Source organism: Protopterus annectens, chromosome 11.part0 (assembly GCF_019279795.1).
Source record: "Protopterus annectens isolate FY-2018-M chromosome 11.part0, PAN1.0, whole genome shotgun sequence".
In the NCBI taxonomy this organism is placed as follows: Eukaryota; Metazoa; Chordata; order Ceratodontiformes; family Protopteridae; genus Protopterus; species Protopterus annectens.
Genome location: NC_056745.1, coordinates 380,666,150 through 380,688,304, shown reverse-complemented (window position 1 = coordinate 380,688,304; position 22,155 = coordinate 380,666,150). Strand labels below are relative to the sequence as shown.

The 22,155-nt window shown below is 37.2% G+C and overlaps 1 protein-coding gene across 1 annotated transcript in view; it reads right to left on the bottom strand.

Annotated features, from left to right (window-relative positions):
• Positions 1 to 22,155, bottom strand: part of CEP290 (centrosomal protein 290) — a 3,346,332-nt gene that overhangs the window by 238,250 nt on the left and 3,085,927 nt on the right. Inside the window, exon 47 of the mRNA XM_044087863.1 lies at positions 11,153 to 11,275. Within this exon, the coding sequence (XP_043943798.1) occupies positions 11,153 to 11,275 (123 nt within the window). The remainder of the gene's footprint in view (positions 1 to 11,152; positions 11,276 to 22,155) is intronic.

Here is a 22,155-nt window from a genome sequence, read left to right as displayed (position 1 = left end):
CGCTTTCATTAATGTGTGTTCGTTGAGTGTGGATTCGGACTACTGAATTTTCGTTCAACAGTCGTAGATCCGTATGTATATGAGTTTAGCTCTAGTCCAAAGAAAACCAAGTCAGTCCAAAAGGAAACCACAAAGCAGAGTTTTAATAAATCCAAGTAAAACAGAGAATGGCTAAGCGCTTTCATCTGTCAAATCAGACATCTTCAGAACCACCCATATTAAACTCAAAGTTCTACTTAAAAACATTCAAAAAAACATGCCCCTCAAAAACAACCGATGCATTTAAAGAAACATGCTTACAATAAATACATATGAAGAATTAAGATAATTTGAAAATAGTTAAAAATAGTTAAAAACGATTACATTTCCAATGCCCTTCTCTTTAATTCACTAGAAAAAGAAACATTGTTATTTAACCCTGGTGGATATACAGCATCAAATTTAAGCTGCCATTGCATTTCCTTCCTAAGTAATTCATTTTCCCAATCTCCACCAGTATCATGCAAAACCTGCTGTTCCAAAATTAAAAACACAAACTTATAAAAGTTTAAACAATATAATGAATGTCGAGCAAGTGCACTTTTGTTATCCCTTCTTCTAATACTATAAATATGTTGATAAATCCTTTGTTTAAGGAATTATTGGTTTTACCAATATAAAATGCATTGCATGAGCAACAGGTAGCTAAATAAATAATTCTTTTTGTGTTGCAGTTTACAAATGTACCCACATTCCATGTTTTGATCTTACTGAGCACCTCACCATTTTTGTTAACATTAATATATGTACAATATGTACAATGTTCGCATTTTCTTGTAGTGGGGACCCCATATGTGCACCCAGTATGTTCCAATATCGCCTTAAAATTACTTCTATTTTTATAAGTAAATGTCGGTCTGGAAATAAATGGGTGACAAATGTCACTACCAACTTGTAATAAATTCCAGTTGTTAGAAATAATTTTTTCAAAACATCTAGCTTCTACCGTATAATACATAACCATATTGTTGACCTTAAATGGTTCAGTTTCCCTAGTAGTATGCAAAGTTTGTAAATTAACTTGATGGCCAAGCCCAAATTTGATAATGGGAGCATATTTGTTTTGTCTACCCATCCAAATTTCATTGCCTATGGAGTCCAAGAGGTCAGGTGGATACCCCCTCTCCTTAAACATGTCCTTCACAAAATTAAATTCTCTCAGGCAATCCCCATTATCAGATTTCAGTCTAGAAACCTGGATCAATTGGCTTCTAACAATGCCTTTTTTCCCGTGCATAGGATGGCAACTAGTAAAATATAAATAAGCATTGCAAAATGTTGGCTTCCGATATATTCTAGTTTTTAAAGTGCCATCACTTTGTTTAGAAAAATTGATGTCCAAATAGCTAATACTAGCTATGTCTGCCACATACGAAAATCTCAGAAAATCAGTACTCTCCTGCATGAAACTAATAAATTTGTCCAAATCATCTTGTGTCCCTGTCCAGATAAAAAACAAATCGGCCAGGTATCTATAATAAGTCAAACAAAACTTAAAAAATGCTGAACTAAACAATAAATGCAATTCCCACCATAACATACAGCGTTGGCAAAGAGGGGGGCACAAGAAGCACCCATGGCCACCCCCTTGCATTGTCTGTAATATTCTCCCTCAAAGTATAAAAAATTATTATCCAACACCAAATCCATAAAAGAAACCAACATTTCTTGATCAGCTGTACTAAATCCACTATGGGGTAATAAAATATTCTGGTTTCTTTATTTGGATAGATAGCAAGAGCCTGAATTCCCTACCTACCACTACTTGTGAAAACTGTCTAGATTTTTGCCTCACATTTTGTTCTGTTCTGTTCCTCATAAAATCTGTGGTTTTCTGGATTTTAATTGACTAAATAATGATAGACGTGTGAATTTCAGACTTCATATTCTTCAGAAGGTAAATGTAACACAAAACCTTTTATTCTAGCAATTTTCTAAGTTTATAAGAACAATATTTGAAAATGTTCCCTATTTTTGGGGCTGTATTCCCCCATTATTGGCTTTGTCCAGGTATTTGTGCCAAGAGCTATGGTGAGAACCGAATTCACTAAATGATATCCATTTAAGTTTCAGTCTTCCTGTCTTTCAAGAAACACCTGATTTGGCATAGTGGTATGTTGCTCTGACTACAGTGCACAGGGTCCTGGGTTCAAGCCTTGGCAGTGAAATGCATGGTGGTAACACAACATTTTACTCTAGCAACTTTCCAAAATTATACAAGCAATGTTTAAAATGTGTCCCTGCTTTGATCCTTCCCAATAAATTTTGGCTTTTTCCACATTTCTTGTGCTGCAAAGTTGAAAGATACAGTTGAGTGTCGAGTGGATTTTACAAAGAGCTGAGAGCTTCAGGGGAAGAGAGATTTAGTGCTGCTTACGCTGAGTCTGCTTGCATTGTTAATAGCATAACAGGTGAAATACTTGCTTTTGATGCAGAAGGCTGTGGGTTCTACTCCCACAGTATGTAGATGCATTTCTGATATGATACTGTACTGTGTTGTACTTTTAAAGTGGGTGGATGCTGCAGTTTTGAGAATGTCCTCTTTGGCGGAGATACCTAGTAACTATGAACCTGTTATCAGTTTGCCATCCATTCCCTATTGCAATATTATTAGCTTATCACTTTTTAATGTAACATAGGCAATTTATTCTTCAAAGGCAACAAGCACTGTATTTGTAGGTGAAACAATGAAACATAACGTTGTTTGCTAGTAGCGATCTCGCCATTAGTTACAGATTTCTTTAATGTAGAATTATTTAGATGACTTTAACTTATGCAGAGATTGTGACTATTTACTGATACTGGTGTAGACTTTTATGATATAAATGTTCTAAATTGGGAAGTTTTGTCATTATTGGTGCATTCATTTTGTTTCATTGTTTACTGAGAAAAAATGTTCAAAACAATAAATTTAAAATGCCCTCTAACAACTGTACTGTATTATACAAGGAATATAATTTAATACAACCAGGAAGGTGTTGATTGATAATCTGATCAGCTAAGGTATGCCCCCTTCCCAGTTCTTGGCTGGATGTGTTTGATTAGGAGCCAGTTAAATCAACTGTCTACAAGCACAAACTTTTTTTGTTACTGAATATTTTCACTGACTGAGTCTGAATGCTACTGAAAGTGATGAAGCCAGATCATCTCTTAGATCTTCGTTTTTTTTTGGGGGGTACTTATTGTCCACACCTAGGTAGTTAAGTCCATCATGCAGGATTTCTGCTGCACAATTCTCCCCGCTGAACTATACCTCTCTAGCATCCAGATTTTCCCACAGTGAATAGATTTTTGCTTCTTATTTTTGGTTTATTCCTCATAAAATGTGTGGTTTTCTGGCAAATCATTTAGGAATGAAGTCACTAAATAATGACAGACATTGAGTTTCAGACTTCATACCCTTCAGAAAAATGCATGCTAAAGACCTGTTATTCTGTCAACTGTCTAAGTTTATACAAGAGCAATTTTTAGTACTGTTTGTTTCCCCAATATATTTGGTCTTGTCCAGATTTCCTGTGTTAAGAGGTTGAGAGGAACACGCGAATAAATCACTTTATAGAATTAGGTATATCCAAACCTCTCAACTGTAACTGATTTTTGGCTCAAAATGCTGCTCTCACCCTAATAATCCCTCCGCAAAATGGCAATTTTGGAAGAAACGAGCAGGGTTTACAATTAATAAATAATAGTTATGATCAGAATTACTTATTACTTTTTTTCATAAATGCATTTAGATTCTCTTATTTTTGTCAGCTGCTCAACTTATTAAAAAAGGATCCCTTCTTTAACAGGTTCCTAGCTGTATTGTGTGGCTATTTTATATTTCTGCATCACATTTTTGGTCCATTTTTCATAAAATTGTGGTTTTCTGGCAAATTAGTAGCAAATTATTAAAAGATTGAAGTTAGAAAATGACAGACAATTGCGTTTCAGATTTCATACCCCTCAGAAAATCCATACTAATGCAAGACCTACTATTTTATTATCTTTCTAAGTTTATAAGAGCAATATTTAAAAACATTTCCTTATTTTTGGGCCTTTGTCCGACTTCTATTTATGGCTTTTTCCAGATTTCTTGCTCTGAGGTTGAGAGGTATGACAAATGTGTCAGGGCCACCACAGTCAGCCAGAGACATTTCAAATTGTGACATACTTGTACCCCACTCCCCCATGTAGTGACTCTGGATGTATACAAGCAAGGCAAGGAGCAGTTATGCAGTGTAAGTGTGCAGAGTATCCCCCCATCCAAGGTAGACACAAGTACTACAGTGGTTTTTCATCTGTCCTTGATTTTGCAGAATGTTCTGGATTTCTGTCAAATTTTTATACTGTTGATTTATGCTTCTTATTCAGAAAATGCTTGTTGTTGCAGTGCCAGTTGCTCTGTGTTTAAGTAGCAATGCTTTAATGATCATCAGGTAAGCTTGTCTGAGATTGTAAGATGCAAGTAAGCTTTAATAAGCATACTGTTAATGAATTATCAACATTGAAAGCCTTTTTGTTGTTGCCATGCACAGAATATTTACATAACTAGATAAACTATAAGCCTTAGATATTGAAATGTATATGACAGTATTTGTAATAAAGGACAGGATTACAGTATTTTCATAAGTTCATTACATTTGTTGGAGACTTGCAGTCATCTTTGCAGGCATTACCTGCAAACTAAACAGAATGCAAATCTATTGTGTGTGGTCCATAACCTGTGCAGTAGTCCTGTAAGCAATTTATCTTGAGCTTGTTTCTTGTTTGCTGTTCATTTTTTACTTTAATCATGTTTTCCTCATGAAACAATATATATATGTGTGTGTGTGTGTGTGTGTGTGTGTGTGTGTGTGTGTGTGTGTATATATATATATATATATATATATATATATATATATATATATATATATATATATATATATATATATATATATATATACATATATATTTATGGTTCCCTATTAAAATAGCGAGGGTCCACTTACCCGAATCCGGAAACATCGACACGTATAGGTCTAAATGCAAAAACACCGATTGTCCTGAAGCGTAAGATCTGAAATGTAGCATTGTCACGGATGGCCTTTCTGCGGTATAGCTCCATAAGGTAAGTGTGCGATAGTTACGGACCTTAGGGTTAGGGTGCGGGTTAAGGTAAGTGCATAGATAGTAACAGTGTGCGTCAGTTATGGACCTTAGGGCTAGGGTGCGGGTTAAGGTAAGTGCATAGATAGTAATGTATGTAAGGTTTAGTGTAGGGATAGAAGTAGGATTTTGTTAAGTGCATGTGTGTGGGTTATTTATTTTGTTTGGGTATAGCTGCGTAAGGTAAGTGCGTGATAGTTACGGACCTTAGGGTTAGGGTGTGGGTTAAGGTAAGTGCATAGATAGTAATGTATGTAAAGTTTAGTGTAGGGTTAGAAGTAGGGTTTTGGTTAGTGTATGTATGTGGTTTATTTATTTTGTTTGGGTAGGTGGTATGTAGCGTGCAGTGGGCTTGGACAACTATGATGGTTTGAGATTTTGAATTTCGCGTTTTAGGGTGTTCGGTGTATTCGCAGTTCGGGTAATATGTGTCGATTTCATATTCGCTGATTAGGCCTTTCACAGTTGTAATATAGACCCATATATCGATATATATATATATATATATATATATATATATATATATATTACAATAACAAAAAAAACTTCCGAAGGCATCTGTAAAACGTAAATAAAACTAGATATAAAATAGAAGATAGAATGCAGCAAGTAGAACCTGTGACTGAGCGTGCTTTCGTTCTTTATTTATTTAAGAACTTCATCAGAATAAATAAACTGTGCAGATTACAAAGTTTAAATAGTGTAAGAAAACAAATAAAAATAATCTTGTCCAATCAGAATCACAGTCCAACCCCTTTACACATGATGGAAGTGTAATTCTCAAAGTTCTATTGCCCATAAATATGCATGAAGTGGGCGTAACTTAAAACAGAGTAACAGAGTCAAGCTCGAACATTCTTAATGTAATCTGTAAACTTAACTGAAAATAAGAAAACATTATTTTTAGTTAAACACAAACCATGCCCAAAACCCTTAAAAAAAATAACACTTACCTAACGTGCCATCAGTACCGCGGGTTCAATATTCTGCAGTTTCGCGCAACTGCAGATTCGACAATTTGGTCTTGAGATACTGAAATTCGACATTTCAGTATTTTGAGATTTCAAAGTGTTTCCATACATACATGCATACATATATATATATATATATATATATATATATATATATATATATATAAAATAAAGTATGTGTGTGTATGTTGATACATATTAACACATAGTAAATCCAAGTCAAGGCAGAAGCAACTGGAAATGACTCAACAACTCAAAAAGAAATAGCGTACACTGTTTAATTATCCGCTTTCGTCCGTAGACTTCCTCAGAATGACACATACAAAACAATCAAGGTTTAAATAGATACAAAATCACCATAGAAATTAATTAAAATCAATTAATACTGTTAACACAAAAATGAATGATAAAACGTTTAAAGAGAAAAAAGAAAACAATGTTAAGTAATGTGTAAACATATTAAGTCATTACTTTTATTGACTTTAAGTTTCTTATGTTCAAGGAAACATTTAACATTTATAGTCTCATTGAGACCAGGGGGGCAGTCAGATCTCAATTTTATCTGCCAATGTGTCTCCCTTTGTAGTAAAAAATTCTTAAAATCCCCTTCCCTCATATCTTTGTGACAAACTTCCAATATTGAAAACAAAAACTTGTTGAAGGAATGACAAACTAAACTGTGTTTAAAAAGAGCATTTTTGTCATCTTTAGTTTTAATACAGTATAAATGTTCCCTTATTCTGGTTTTAAGTTGCCTAGTCGTCATACCGACATAAAAAGCAGTGCATGATGAACACAAAGCAATGTACACAACACCTGAAGAACGACAGTTAACAAAACCAGGAACAGGAAAATTTCTGTTAAAGGAAGCCACTGAAATGTATGGTCCAGTCAAAATGTACCTGCATGTGTTGCAATCGTAACAGCAATTCATGCCCCTTTTATTAGTTTGAACACTATTGGAGATGTTAATACCTCTTTCCAAAATCTTTTTTAAGTTAAAGTCGTTCCTGTGTACAAATAAGGGTTTATCTCCTAAAACATCATAAATGTCAGCATTACCCCTAATAATACGCCAGTTTTTTGAAATGATGTTTTGTATATGCTGGTTGTCAGAATTCATCTCCAATGAGCACACAATCCCAGAATTTAATGTTTTACTGTTGTTAATGTTCTTAAAGAGTAAGTTGTCCGAACATAAATTTAATATCGGGGGGTAATGACTAGTTCGTTTGCTATAAATGTCAGTTGCCATACAGATTAATTCTGGTTCAGGGTAACCCCTATTAGAAAATAAAAAAATTATGAAACAAAACTCTTGAAATGCATCACAATCTTTTGAAGTCATACGACTTGCCCTGATAAACTGTCCTTTTGGAATATTAGAAATAACATGTTTTGGATGTCCACTTTTATAATGGAGATACCCATTATTAAAAGTCTTCTTCCTATAAATACAACTGTGTAACTTGTTTTCTTCAGGGTCCCATTTTAAATTGACAACCAAAAAATTAATATTAATACCATGGCCACCTATGACAAATTTCAAATATGAAGAACAAAAATTAATATCGTTAAAAAAGGAATCAATAGACAATTCTTTGTAATCTAAAATAAAAAAAAAAAAAAAAAAAAAAAAAAAAAAAACATATTAACACATCATATGGCAACTGATACAGCACAAATGCTCAATCAGCAAATCATAAAAAAATAACAAAAGTACCGTAAAACTTTTTTTGTCTTTAAGGTAAACAAACATTATAACTTGTTTAGAAAGTGATACTTCTTTGGGTTAAAGCATATAAATACTGCATGTCATGTAAACTGGAGATAGATCTGATGAAGCTAGGTTAAGAGCGAAACTGCTCATGTATTTAATATCTTATAGTCTTCAGTAATGAAGTATTAATTTCTAGATTTTAAAGGGTCTCAGCCAGTAACTTTGCTACTCAAGAAGTACCAGTTTTCCATGTAGTTTTATACATATACAACAACAATAACAAAAACACACACAGTGACAGGCTATTCAAAATTATGATGAGCTTTAAAATAAGCATGCCATAGGCTATGAGCATCAAATACATTTTTTCAACTGGACAGGGTTTAGAAGTAGTCATTGACAGCCAGCTGTCCTATCCTGAGAAGGGCTAGAGTCATTCTGCTGACTGTGTGGCCAGTGGTGGGGATAAGCAGTCACAGAGATCATCCCATCGGGAAACGGGGGGGCCATGATAACATCTTTGCATCTTTACATCACTGTTCTTGCCACTCCCCTGCAAGGGATTCTGGCATACCCACCATTTTTATGAAGGGTCCTAGCTTAACAAACATACCTCCCCATCAGATCCCTCACTCTCTGAAAGCTATAAAGGCTTGCCCTATGGTCCTCTTTTATTTAGGAGTTGGGGATCCTCCTTGTGAAGGGGCATACAGGGAGCAACTAGGAGATCTAGGACCTTCAGAGAAAGATAAGGGTTAGAAATGGTGGCTGCACAGGGAGAAGTACAAAAATTCAAAGAAATCAAACAAAATTTTCTGAATATATTTAAAGTCATTGTAAATAAATGAAACACTTTAGTGCTTAAAGTTATGATTTATTTTCCCAAAGACTTTGCATCTCTCAATCTGGCTTTTCAGTGATCTCACATATACTTAATATTTAACAAGACTATTTACACTGAACATCTGGTCTTCTTCTGTGGTTTGTTTAGTTTTACTTAAGAGATACGACTTCAGGAGTCTCTTCCAACAACTCCTGATTATTACAGTTTTTAAAGTTCTATCAAAACTGGCTGCTCACTACTATATCACTTTAAATGGTAACTACATACAATAAAACTAGATTATTTATATCGTAATATCTTAATGTTGGGCCTTCTGTAATTATCCTTTTAAGAATTTCAAGAATTCTTTTTTCCTGTTATCAGCTCCATTCCAATGTTACAACTTGCTGTAAAAGCTTTATCAGAGGCACAGCTATCTCATATGTACTCATATTACAGCATGTTAATGTCTATGTATCTGTAAGCTAGCTTGGTATGCATCTCAAAACACTTTTCCAGTTCATAGCTCTTCCCTTTTAACAGAATACACTGCCTAAAGGCACTGATATCTCAAACATATTAGTTATAAGTTTTGCAGGGCAGTCAATTATGCTTAGAAACATCTGTAAAACTTACTTTCTGGCTTTGGCATTTGTATAAACAGTCAGAGTTTTTCTTCATCAAGCTACGGTCCTATGGTCAATAACCCACATATTCCAAATCTGCCATGCATATTTTCATCTGATCTTCTCTTATTTAACTTGAAATTATGCTGCATTAATTTATGTAGCAGCTGTTTAAGTCTCCTGTCATGATCCTGTGTCGGACACACACTAACAGGTCACTGATTATATATACAACATATTTTAAGCCTCCAAATATATTTGCAATAGTGCTCGGGAATACACTGGTACTCAGGAAATACCATATAGTAATCTAATGAACCTCTCTTTTCAATAGGTAAATAAGTGTAAACGGTTTGCAGCACTGACCGTCTAGCTTCATCTGCCAGAAACCATGCTTTTCATCTTATACTAAAAAGAATTTAATATCTGTCATTCTTGCACTCACTTCTTCAGATGTGAACAAGGGATATGCTCTTTTAATCACTTTATTGAGGATTTGCAAACTCAATACAAAAGTGAATCTTGTCATGCTTTACAGTCACGGTCAAACAGCTCACCCATTCTGTTAGCTCTAATGGCTTCTTAATGAAACATTTTTTTTCCATTTGCTTTAGTACGTGTTCTAGTTCCGAGAATTATTGTTACTTTTCTTTGAGCATGTATCATTGTCACTGCACCAAACTTCATTTCTATATAATATTCTGCTGGCAAACTGCAGCAGGGCTAGCCACCCAGTGGTGTGAACCTTGGCTGTAGATGATTGTCACAGATGAAGTGACACCCTAACCCCATGAGAAAAGGTGTTGTGGATGAATGGATGGATTCTGCTAGAAAACTGCCTGAGCTTGTGAATAAATCAGCAGAGTCATGAAAGATATCACTGCTATGGCTCTGCAGAGTATCGAAGATGCTTACATAACAATGTGACTTAATTGTGTGCAAGCGTACAGACTGTGTAAGTGAAATGGAAACAGCTGATGATGTTGAATTGAATAAGTAATTATGCTCTGATGTTACTTGAGAATTTTGGGGGTGAAGAAGTCTCTCTTTCCCTCAAGGCTGCATGGCCTCAGAGTTAGTATATTTAGTGACTGAGGAGGTACAGATTTCCATGTAGAGCTGCAGGGGAACTTGCACCCTGTAAAACACCTTTTATGTTTTATTAAAGTTGATAATGTGTACTGCTGACTTAACATTTTAGTATATTAGTCTGATGTTTGGTGGTGCGATTATTAGCTATTGTTCCTTCTGTATATACAAAGTCTTGGCTTTTTACACACTAAAGTCATTTTCATATTATACTTTCTCAAAAAGAAATCTCCTTTTTGCCAAACTCTTGGTAGGATTTACCTTCTAAAGTGCTATAATATGAAAACAAATCTTGTAGCCATTATTTTTGTACAAACAAGTCAACAATTTTCAACCTAATGACTCTATCCAGAGGACACGAGGTTAGCAATGTACACGCATGTATCTGTTCAGCATTTCTAGTCTCAAAGCTTCCAAAGCATCCTCAAAATATTTAACTGTGCATCTCTGGCTAGATTAAATTCAACGTTCTCACCTAAGTTTTCAGCATTTTTCAGACATCAAAGTATCAACTCTTTACTTCCATTTATACATTTTAAAAAAGAACACATTAGTAAACTGAATACCTGTGGTGTGTGTAAAAAAGCAAAATTCCTCAAACAAATGAAAACAGAAAGAGTGGAAGTGCACTTTAAATTATCAGAAATGCAACCCTTTATCAATGACAGACATCAGAACCTTGAAAACTATTATGCAGTACCAAGATCCTCTTATTATTCATAAGAGGTAGTGGTACAGGATGATGTTAGTGAATTACCTTTTTAAGTTCCTTGCGGAGTCTCTCATTCTCGGTGATTATCTTTTCTACACCTTTTGTTTTAGACTCGTACCGCATGCTCAACTGTCCTCCAATTTGCAGCTGGAGTTTTTCCAGTTCAGACTGCAAATGCAAAAAATAAATCGTAAAAAAATGGACAAAAACCCAGTTGTGACATAAAAATATATATCTTTAGGAATACATTGCTATGAAACACACAAAAAAAAAACTATATACGGCACAATCATGACAAAACAAAAGCTCAACATTAAATGAGTAGCTAATTTCAAATGTACACAAACAAACAAACAAAAAACACATTACCCTCTAGTCAGTAATCATTTACAAGATGCATAAAAAAGATGATTATGATTAGGTCTTTTGAGTATAACCAGCTTATTTGCTTGTGTGTTTATAGCATGGATGCCAGAAAATTCACCTGAAAAGCAAAGCTCGAGAGGTGAAAACTGGTACCCAAGAAAAGAACACACAACAAGGATTACTGACAGGTGAGACCCGATCATAATTGCTTTACCTGCTCCATGTACTACAAGTTAAAGAAGAAGAATAAAAGGAAAGGAAAAGGTGAAGGAGTATGAAGTGTTTTACTTGCTTTCAAAATATTTGAAAGTTGGTAAAACACTTTAGCACTTTCAAACAGACAGGTGGAAAGTGTCCCTCTGAAGAGTGAACTGCTTTAAAAGCTGTTAGATACTTCATTCTGCCCCTCTTCCCCACTTTTAGATTATAGGTTTGATAGAGTGAAGTATCTAATACCTTTTAGCTGTTTTACCCCCTTCCACTGTTCTTTGCCAACCAGCACTGCTTGTTGCTAATCCCCATCATGACACCTGATCTAAGCAGTGCTTAGAGATACTTAAAAAAGTATGACATGCACCTTTCTGACATAAGAAAGATACTGAACAAGCTTGTCTTTTTCAATAATCCGTGTGCTCCATGGACTACATTAGTTCTGAAATGGGGATAAGATCATGAGGACTAAAAGGAATAAGGTGTGTTCTGCAGTGTCTTCAGGCTTTTGACAGGTTTAAACACAGCTACGTTTTTTAATGTTGGTAAATTAAATCTGTGGGAAGTCATAACAAATAACTGAAAAAAAATATTGACTTCAGCAACTATTACAAATGCTGTTACACATACATATACCATAAATAACACACAGGCTCTAACTATATCAACTGATCTGTGAAAGGACCTTCCTCAGTGGGTCTGTGAGTAGCATGTATTTTTTTTGCCTCACAGCATCACAGGAGGTTACTAGGCTATTGGCCCTGAGGCCCTTATAAACCTAGCCAAGAGTTTTGCCCATGTTTAGACAAGTCAGCAACTGGCCCCTATCCAGCAGGGACATGGGTGGAATCCCAGGGGTAAATTTTCTGTTTCCCATCCATTTATCTAGTTTGTGCTTAAAAAGGGGTAAAGAGTTACTCTGCTTGACGTGGAGAAGGAGTCTATTCCCTAGATGGGGGAGTCTCTGGGACACAAATCTGTCCCTCCAACAAGTTCTGTTGATGTCACAGACCAGGTTGAGGCCATGCATGTGAGTTACTCGAGTGGAGCTGGACTTGTGGATATGTAGTAGTCCCATTAAGGTGGGGATCAAGATCGCCTTGTATGCCGGACAGAGGTCATCTCTGAGGAGTCTGTATGAAATTGAGTAAAGAGATACGGCTTTTAGCCTATCTGTGTATGGTAGATGTTTGGGGCCCTAGATTCTCAGGGTGAGGAACCTCTGTGGTCTCTCCAGCTGCTGCATGTGCTTTGCGAGGTACATGCTGAAAGAGGGGTTTACTCAATAATGGGCCTTATAAGGGAAGAATACAGGGAAGTTATGACCTTCTTGTCACTGGATGAGATACCCTTACTTATGAAGTGGGCCATGTAGAAGGCTTTCTGTACAATGGAAGCAACATGGTGGTCAAAGGGCAGGTCGCTATTGACCTGGGTGCCTAAATCCCTCACGACTGATTGCATGCTTAGGACATTGTTATTAATGTGATAATTTTGGGGACATCACTCTCCCCAAAGGGGATGTTGATGCATTTTTTTGGTATTCAGCTTGAGGCCATGTATCTGGCACCAGTCATTTATCTGAGTGAGACCCTCTTGGAGGATGTCCACATCACTAGGAGAATTGATGACAGCACCCAGCTTGCAGTCATCTGCAAGCTTGGCAAGTCATAGCCCACTGCTTTTGGCCTACACCTCAGAAAAGTATATCTCAAATAACAGAGGCCCCAAGACTGAACCCTGGGGTATGCCGCTTGTTACGGTTCTACTGCTTGAGGTGGCTTCCTCTATTCTGACTAGGTGGGTTCTATCACTGAGCCAGTTTGCAATTCATCTGGTAACATATGGATTGATACCTAGATGAGAGAGTTTATCTATTACGCCCGAGTGGGAAATAGTGTCAAAGACTTTGGCCAGGTCAAGGTAGATGGTGTGCACCATCTTCCCCTCGTCCATTGCTTTGGTGACTGTCACAAAGAAGTCAACCAAATTTAGCAGACATGGCCTCCCCTTGAGGGAGGTCATCTACTTTTTTATTAAGCTTTTATATTCAGACACTGCATGCCCTCTGCTACATCCATAGTGCTCAACTGTCCTTTTGTCTCCCACTATTTTAGTCTTTGTTCAGATTTCTTGCCCTAAGAGTTGAGAGGAATGGCTACAGTATGTTGTGATGTCACATGTCACACACAGACAGGGTGCATAGATCATCTTGCATGACAGCTTGTCCCAACCAATTACGGAGTACATTACTGCAAATCAAGATAAGCAATGAAGGAAACAAGCACCAGGATATGCCTGGCTTAGATGGAACTCTAACATCAGCCACATGAGGGACAGGCTATTGGCAGGGTAGTCAAAAACCAACAACTAGGATCCTTGCACAAACCAAATTATATAGAGAAATTATTTATGCCAATGGAAATTGTTCCCAGAGGATCTGTGACTGAAAAGAATCACAATAAGTAGGGAAAAACTCTGAAAGGTAGAAGCCAGACCTAGAGCTCAGAAGGACAAGTCTTAAACAAATGAAGTACCCAAACAGGCCTCACTCCTGGAATCACAGTTCACTATGCAGTGCTTGGTAAAGGTGTGAACTGACAACCAAGTGGCCATAGTATAAATGGCTGTGAAGTAGACGTTCCCATAGCAAATAATGGAAACAGTCATATCCTTGCTGGAGTGGCCTCTGACAAAAGCAATTGTCAGTGCACAGATCACAAACTGATGTCACATGTTTCTGGGTGGAAGGTGGCAGGTGGCCTCTGACAACTATATTTTAAAAGGGACAGTTCACTAACAGATCATAAAAAATTGAATATCTAGCATTCTGCATGGAAATGGTTTGTTTTACAGCAGCCAGGATCTACATCTCTGGAGCAAAGGAAACAAACAGCTGTTGCATCCTTTTGAACCCATGCACTCACTTAAGATAGCACCTGAGTTGAAAGTGTACATCTCCAGACAGTGAAGGTCTCTCTCTCTCTCCTCTAGTTTTTGCCTCATAATGCATGCAGAGAGATGAACGGACTGATTTATGGTCAAATTCTGATCCTGCTTTCAGAAGAAAATGCAAGTTAGTCAAAAGGGACACCTAACATTTATGAAAGACCAACTATGATTCTCTACAAATAAGGGCCTCAAGCTTCAAGAGTTTGTGAGCAGAGGTGGAGGTATTCAAGAAGTACATTTTAAGGTGATTAACTAGAAGACATGAATTGGTGTATAACCCAAAATATCTATCATTAGAATTAAATGTCAAGGAGAAAATGCAGAACATCCTAAGGAAATCCTTGATCATCTGCTGCTAGAACACATTCATGCCATTCACAATGTCATGACAAGAAGAAAATGCTGACTGATATACTTTAAAAGAATACATGAGAACCAATTCCTTAAATGAGTCAAAAGTACCTATTAAACCAACTAAAAGAAATGGCAAAGACACCTTCCAAACCATATGGAGAAATTCTTCCCTATGGCAGGGTATGTTGATTGTATGAAAGACTTCCTAGTAGCTTCAGTTGCCTGACTTCTCAACTCAGAAGTCCAGAAGGATAAGGGTACCTAGTTCAGGAGCCACACTGTGAAATGGTTTTGTCACCCCCCCCCCTCAACTGTGGGAGACTTCCTTGGCTTACTCCAGAAGGGTTTTTCTTTACTGCTGAGGACCTGATGGCCTGGAAGTATGCCCTTTGTTTGCCACCAACTGGCAATAAGAAAGCTTTAGTCTATCTTCTTTGAAGCTCATCCAGTGATGGAACAGCCAGGCTCTTCCTCCCTGGAGCAATAAAAGCAAACAGCTGTTCCATTGTCTTGAACCCATCCACTCACTTAAGTAGTACTTGAGCCGAAAGTGCACATCTAGAAAGTAAAATCTCTCTGTCTCTGTCTCTCTCTCTCTCCTGTAGTTTTTGGCTCAGTAAGGATAGAAATGTATGTACTAGTTTAGGGACAGCTCTGATACCACTTTCAGGAGAAAATGCAAGTTAGTCATAACAGTCACCTGATCTTTATGAATGATCAACTACAGTTCTATAGAAATACAGGTCTAAATCTTCAACAGCATGAAAGCAAAGATGAAGGCATTCAAAATAAATATTTCAGAGCTGATTAACCAGAAGACCTAAAAGATATATAAACCAAAATGTCAGACATGAAAATCAAACACCCTGGTGTTAGTAGACAGCAGTGTGACACACTGCCAACACATGAGGCTCTTAAAAATCTGCCTAAATCACGTAGGCTCCCATATCACAAAGTTCAGTCACCTACAGAATCTCATGTATCTCTGTACATACCTACTCCTTCAACTACCTTGATTACAAATCACTACAACTGCAACTCCTCTCCTAAGGCTCCAGAGGGCTACAGAGAGTCCAAAGGTCCTTGTTACTGGTGAATGCAGAAATGGGCATACCAACACTGCACTCAAAGACTGGAAAAGTAAAGGGTCAAAGTAAGCTGTCTATCTGATGCCAAGATTAGGGAGGTTACACGGGCTCTCAAGAAACTTTCACTGCCCTAAATATTTGTACAACCTTGTGGTAAACCCTGTATTGATGAACAGCCTTAGGTGCTAGTAGATGCAGTGAGACAGACAGAGACAAACTAACTCGCCTCTCATCTCTCCAAGGAAGGGTGGAGAGCAGTATTCTTCAGTTACCAAGAAGGATGCTTATGTTCAAAAATAAAATAATTGTCTTCAGCTATTGGCTGGTTAACTGGCATCATTCTAGAGGGACCCATTATGCATATGGAACAAAGTGTCTAACTGACCCTTCTAATATACCTTAATTTAGGCAACATTCAGGTCACAGACACATTCACTTAGCAAATTCTAATTTTTGACAATTTCAAGGTAGCACAGCTCAATGATAGAAGATTGAACAGCAAATGTCTGTGCTCAAGACCACTTTCTATCATAAAGATATACCTATATGAACTTGGTTTCAGTGAAAATGTAGCACTCTTTCCTTGTCAGGGTTCAGTGCCTCTCTTACATTCACATTCACATGCAGCTATGGGGGGAGTATCCACATTTGTTAGGAAAGATATTGCTTTGCAACAAATTATACATGAAACCAGCCATACTTGAACTTGCAGAGATCCAGATAATTCTCAGTAAAACTGTGCAGCATATCAGTATCAAACAATGGCCCCTTTTATGTTCCCTTCTGAGTATGTTGATTACTTAAGTCAGATTTAAAAGCTCTGTATCAAACTGAAAATAATTATTTTGAGTTACTTTAACTACCTCACTATAACTTGGCGTAGTTACACAATTAGCAAAAAAATAATAAATTAAAGAGGCTACAATTTTATTAATAATAATTCCCTTGATCAAACTTCACCTCACTACTATGATAGTCTTCCTGGTCTTGTCTTTAACATCGCTCTCCCCTGTCCTCCCCTAATATCCCTATCACATTAGTACAAATCTGTCCACTTAGCAGAAACTATCCACTTTAAAATAAACTGAAACTCAAAAGGAAGGAAAACAGCATGTTCCAATTACTCTAAAGCTCTTTCTATTTACAGAACTTCTTGACAACTAGTAATGGTGAAAGTCTCCAAATAACCTAGTACCTGGTGCTACTGAACAATCATCTGAATTCTATTCCCTTATGGACAGATGCATCCATGAGTCTGTTACCATGTGCTGCAAAAATAATCCTACATTCCAAAATAAGCCTTTTAAAGCAAGTTTTAAGTAAAGAAAGACTTTAAGCTATTTAGAACAGATCCCCACTCTTCAATGTAAAAGGGACTTTAATAAGTGAAACCCTCAAGCACACAATCAAATAGTTTAAGCCCAAGTATGAAGTCAGGGTTGGAACTATCTCTAAAGATAACCACAAAGCCCTCTTTAGATATATTAAGAAACAAAGAAATGATGCCCATTATTACATTGAACTTATTCTGATGGAATCTCACATTCTGATCCACTACTTGCTGCCAATATCTTCACAAATTAACTATGTGTTAATCTGAAGCTTCCAATCCAACAAGATGTCCTCCAAGCTTCCAATCCTCCAATCCCTGCTCAGGTAATCTCTAATTATAAAGCAGGTGTGTATTAAATTATTGGACGTTGATTCCTAGGGGTTTAAATGTTGACATTAATTTAAATATTTAATATATTATTGCAGAATATTTATTTTATTATCCAAATTAATGTGTTGGTTTGTTATGGGACTGGAATTGATGGTTTTTTTTTTTTTTTTTTGCAAACAGCAGGGGCACTTTAAATATTTGAATGGTTATTGTCTTCATTCATTTAGCATTGTATAAAAGGCTGCACGGTGTGATGTAATTTATTCCATCAAAGGCATTTGAGCTGAACGTTCTAAAGAACGGCAATACATTTTTTTTTTTGCAGCTATTACTGGTTCTGTTTGGTTTATGTTTTTTTTTTTTGTGCATTTTTTATTTAGTTATTTTGTGTATGGTTACATTGTAAAAACAGGCTTTTTTTGGTGTACATGCTTGTAGTGAAGTTGAAAGGAATATGCCTTCTAAAGCTTCATGAATAGGAGGATCAGGAGAAGGCTTGGAGAAAGTCGTACATACCTGTAACAGTAGATGTTCAAATTCCTCACTGTCTCAGTGGCATTTTGGGTTATCTGCCAAGTTAACTAAGTACTGGCCAGCTTTCAAAAGCTCAGACTCCCCTTCCTCTCCCTTCTTTGGCTGCGCATATCCAGAGAAGAAAGCCTTCAGCTTTCACAGGAAGTGAGTGTTCAGACTTCTCCCTTTCACAAGGAAGGAAAGGAAAGTACCTGAAGTCAGAATCATCTAGCAAGAGTAGAATTTGCAGTCAGTCACAGTGCCACATAAAAATCAAATCCAACCACAATCAAATAAGAGAGGCTGAAACCAACCTCAGCTATACCGTCTGTGATTTGATGGGTTGTGCTGCCAATAAGGCAGTGAGGAATTTGAACATCTATTGTTAGAGGTAAGTAGGACTTACACAACTGTACTATGTTCACTATTTCCACTGCCGCATTGACATTTTGGGTAGATTCCCAAAGCTTGCCTTACCTGGGAGGTGGACAAATTAAGCTCCAGGAGCCCCTAGAGAATGGCACTAGTAAAGCCTGCTCTGGGCCTTGAGAAGGAATCAAGTTTGTAGAACTTTGTGAAGGTATGAACAGAGGACCAGGTTGCCACCTCTAGAATGCTTTTACAGTCCACTGCTGATATGTCATCAAAGAGGATAAGGCCCTAGCTGAGTGAGTCTTAACCTTGCCTGGAAGAGATTTACCATGGTGAGAGTAACAGATAACAACAGCAGAGAAGAACAGAGGCAGGTTCAAAAGGAAATAAGGTCAATTTTTCAAAAACAAAGCCAAGATCCAAGGGAGGAGGAAATTTGCATTTAAGGGGGTCTCATCTGCAACACCCCTTTAATAAACTGACCAGAAAAAGAGACAAAACAAGGGGATCCATGGGCAGACGGGATGAGATGGCTACAAGATGCACTTTGACAGAAGCATATGACAACCATCTCTAATTAGCGCACACACATATTTCAAAATAAGAATGGTTGAAACCTTTTTGGGACCCCTGTTATTGGCTAGGTACCACCTAGAAAACCTCTACCTCTTGTAAATGTAAGATTTTCAAGTTGCAGGTTTTCTTGCTTCCTTAAATGCCTGTTGTATACCTGCATGGAACAAGTACCTAAAAGGTATCAAGATACAATCATTCAGGTTGTCAGGTGCAATTGCTCTAAGTTGTGGTGTACCATTCATCTCTGATGCTGTGTGAGCATATCTAGTCAGTAAGGAAGCTTGTAGTAATTGCCCTTGGTCAGTTCCATTACAAGGGAGAACCAACTTTGCCTGGGCCAAAAGGAGGTTACCACTATGATCTTTGGTATTTCTTTCTGAATCTTTAGAAGTACCTTGGGAATCAATGAAAATGGTGTAAATGCATGCAGGAACATTCCCAACCATGGGAAAGCTAGAGTGTCTGCCTTCCGAGCATGGCTACATGGATGTCTTGATCAGAATTTTTTCAGTTGTTTGTTTTGAAAGGAGGCATACAGATCTATTAAGATATCCCTCATATCTGGATCAAGTCCTGGAAGAATTCTGCATGGAGCTTTCACTCATGAGGGTATATCCAGGATCTGGTAAGCCTGTCTGCCACTGTGCTTTGCTCTGACTGAATGTACAAGGCCTGACGGGACAGAAAATGCTGTAGAGTCAGCTCCCAGACCATAACTGCCAACTGGCTAAGAAGGTATAACCTTGAACTATTCCCCTTCTTAGTTTAGGTACTACATTATGGTAGAGAACCCAGAGTTCATAAGTTGTGAAGAACTTTTAAGGCATGAGTCATTTTTAACATCTCTTTTAGGTTTATGTATTTCGGCATGTCCTGAGGACCGCACAATCCTTGCACTTGAACTTGAACTCCCATGGACACTGCTCCCAATGCAAAATTCGAAGAGTCCATCTGGACAGAATGGACTGATGTCTGAATACAGAAAGGATGACCTACATTCAGGGACAGTTGATCCTTCCACCACTGCAGTTCCTGTTTTTACAAATCCTAGTACCAGTAGCTGGAAATCCAAGGGATGAAAGTGCTGTGTCCAATAATTCTTCAAGTACCACTGAATTTTTCTCGTGTGTAGTCTTGGCTGGTGGTATCATGAGGATCATTGATACCATAAGGCCTAGAATTTTAAGGAACTCTCTTCATGGGGCCATGTCTAGAAGACAGAAATCCAACAAAATGTCGTGGAAGGACTTTTGAAATTTCAATCTGAAACCCAAGTTGGAAAGGAGGGATGCAACCGTGTCTAAGGACTCCAAGCATCTAGATACAGAATGTGCACAAATCAGCAAGTCTTCTAAGTAAGGATAGGCAACCACTGGGGCAGACACTTGATAAACTCTTGAGGTGCAGTAGATAGCCCAAAGGGCAATGAAGAAAACTGATAATGTAAACCAGACACAGCAAATCTCAAAAACCTCCCGAAACTGGGAGCAATAGGAATAGGATGATAAGTGTCTTTGAGATCTACAGTCACCATGAAACAGTGGTCTGGAAGCAACACTAGGACTGACTGTAAGGTGAGCCTTTTAAATTTCGGAACTTTTACAAAGGTGTTCATAAAAGACAAATCTAGGACAAGTCTCCAGGAGTCATTCTTATCTGGTACTGAAAAGATTCTTGAGTAAAATCCTTTGCCTTTGTATACTGTAGGCACTGGTTCTAGGACTCTTGCTTCTACCATGTGATGGAACACTCAAAGAAATAGCTCTATCTGGTCTGGTGGGTGTAAGGGAATTCTCCTGAAATGGAAACATTTTCTATCTAATGTTAAGTGTATTCTCTCTGAATTATTATTATCATCACAAAAAAAAACAGTTTGAAATGTGTTTAAAATTCTTTTACAACTGACAGAAATTAAATAATTTCAAGTATACAAAGTCCAAAAACCAAAGCAACCAATATGCCAAACAAATTTTAAAAACTAGCTCCTCACACTTTACGAACATTAAACTGCCCTAAAATAATGTTTAATAGTAATTTAAACTATATTTTCTTGTCACAGTAAAATTGCTTTAGTACATTCCAATAACTTCTTTTGAGGCAAAATCACAACCAAATGTTAAAAACACACAGAGCAGAGTCACACATTCAGTAAATACTGTATTTGTGAAAAAAATCCAAGCTCTGCAATATTTTCTTGTCAAAAGATGAAACTAAAGCAGAGTAACAACAGTGCAGGAAGATGCAATTAATTTGTAGCCCACAGTGTCTAAGGGAAGTCTGAGGTTTTGTTACCTTGACAGATACTGAGGCAGTGGGAATAATGAACATCTTCCATATGTAAGAGACTGTAATATCTCTTTTGGAATTCCAAAACCTGCATTTCTCCTATATGAAATGTTGCATCATCTTCTGAACCGTTTCTCCAAAGGAGGGGAGAGACAGAGGATAAAGTGTTTTCAACTTCAGATTCATATCCCAAAGGGGAACGAATCTGAGAAGAATAATCCAACTGGCCAGATTCTGGTTCAGAGTAGAATCTTCATCAGAAAATGTATCCCTTTTTCTTTTATGGGATAGATAGGGGGAAGCTAAATATGAGGGGGTTTAAGAGCCTTAAGGTCTTTAAATAACCCCTGAGGAAAATCCTGCCATTCTTGCTGTGAATCTCTGGGAGCAGCAATGGCTGAAGTAAAAAGGTGTTTAATTTTTTTTTTGTTTCTTCTTATTAGAGGTTTCCAAGGAAACCAGAGGAGAAGGGCATGACCCTAGACATACTACCATCAAAGGACCAATAAACATTCTCATGTACTAAAATTTCAAGAACACCATCTGGTCCTTCTGAAATTACAAGCCTGGGTTACCATCTCTGAGGTCTTAGTGGCCAGCTAACTGGTTGAACAGGACATGTCTGTAAGCAAGAGGGAAGAGCCCCAGAGGTTGGATAATTCGTGGGC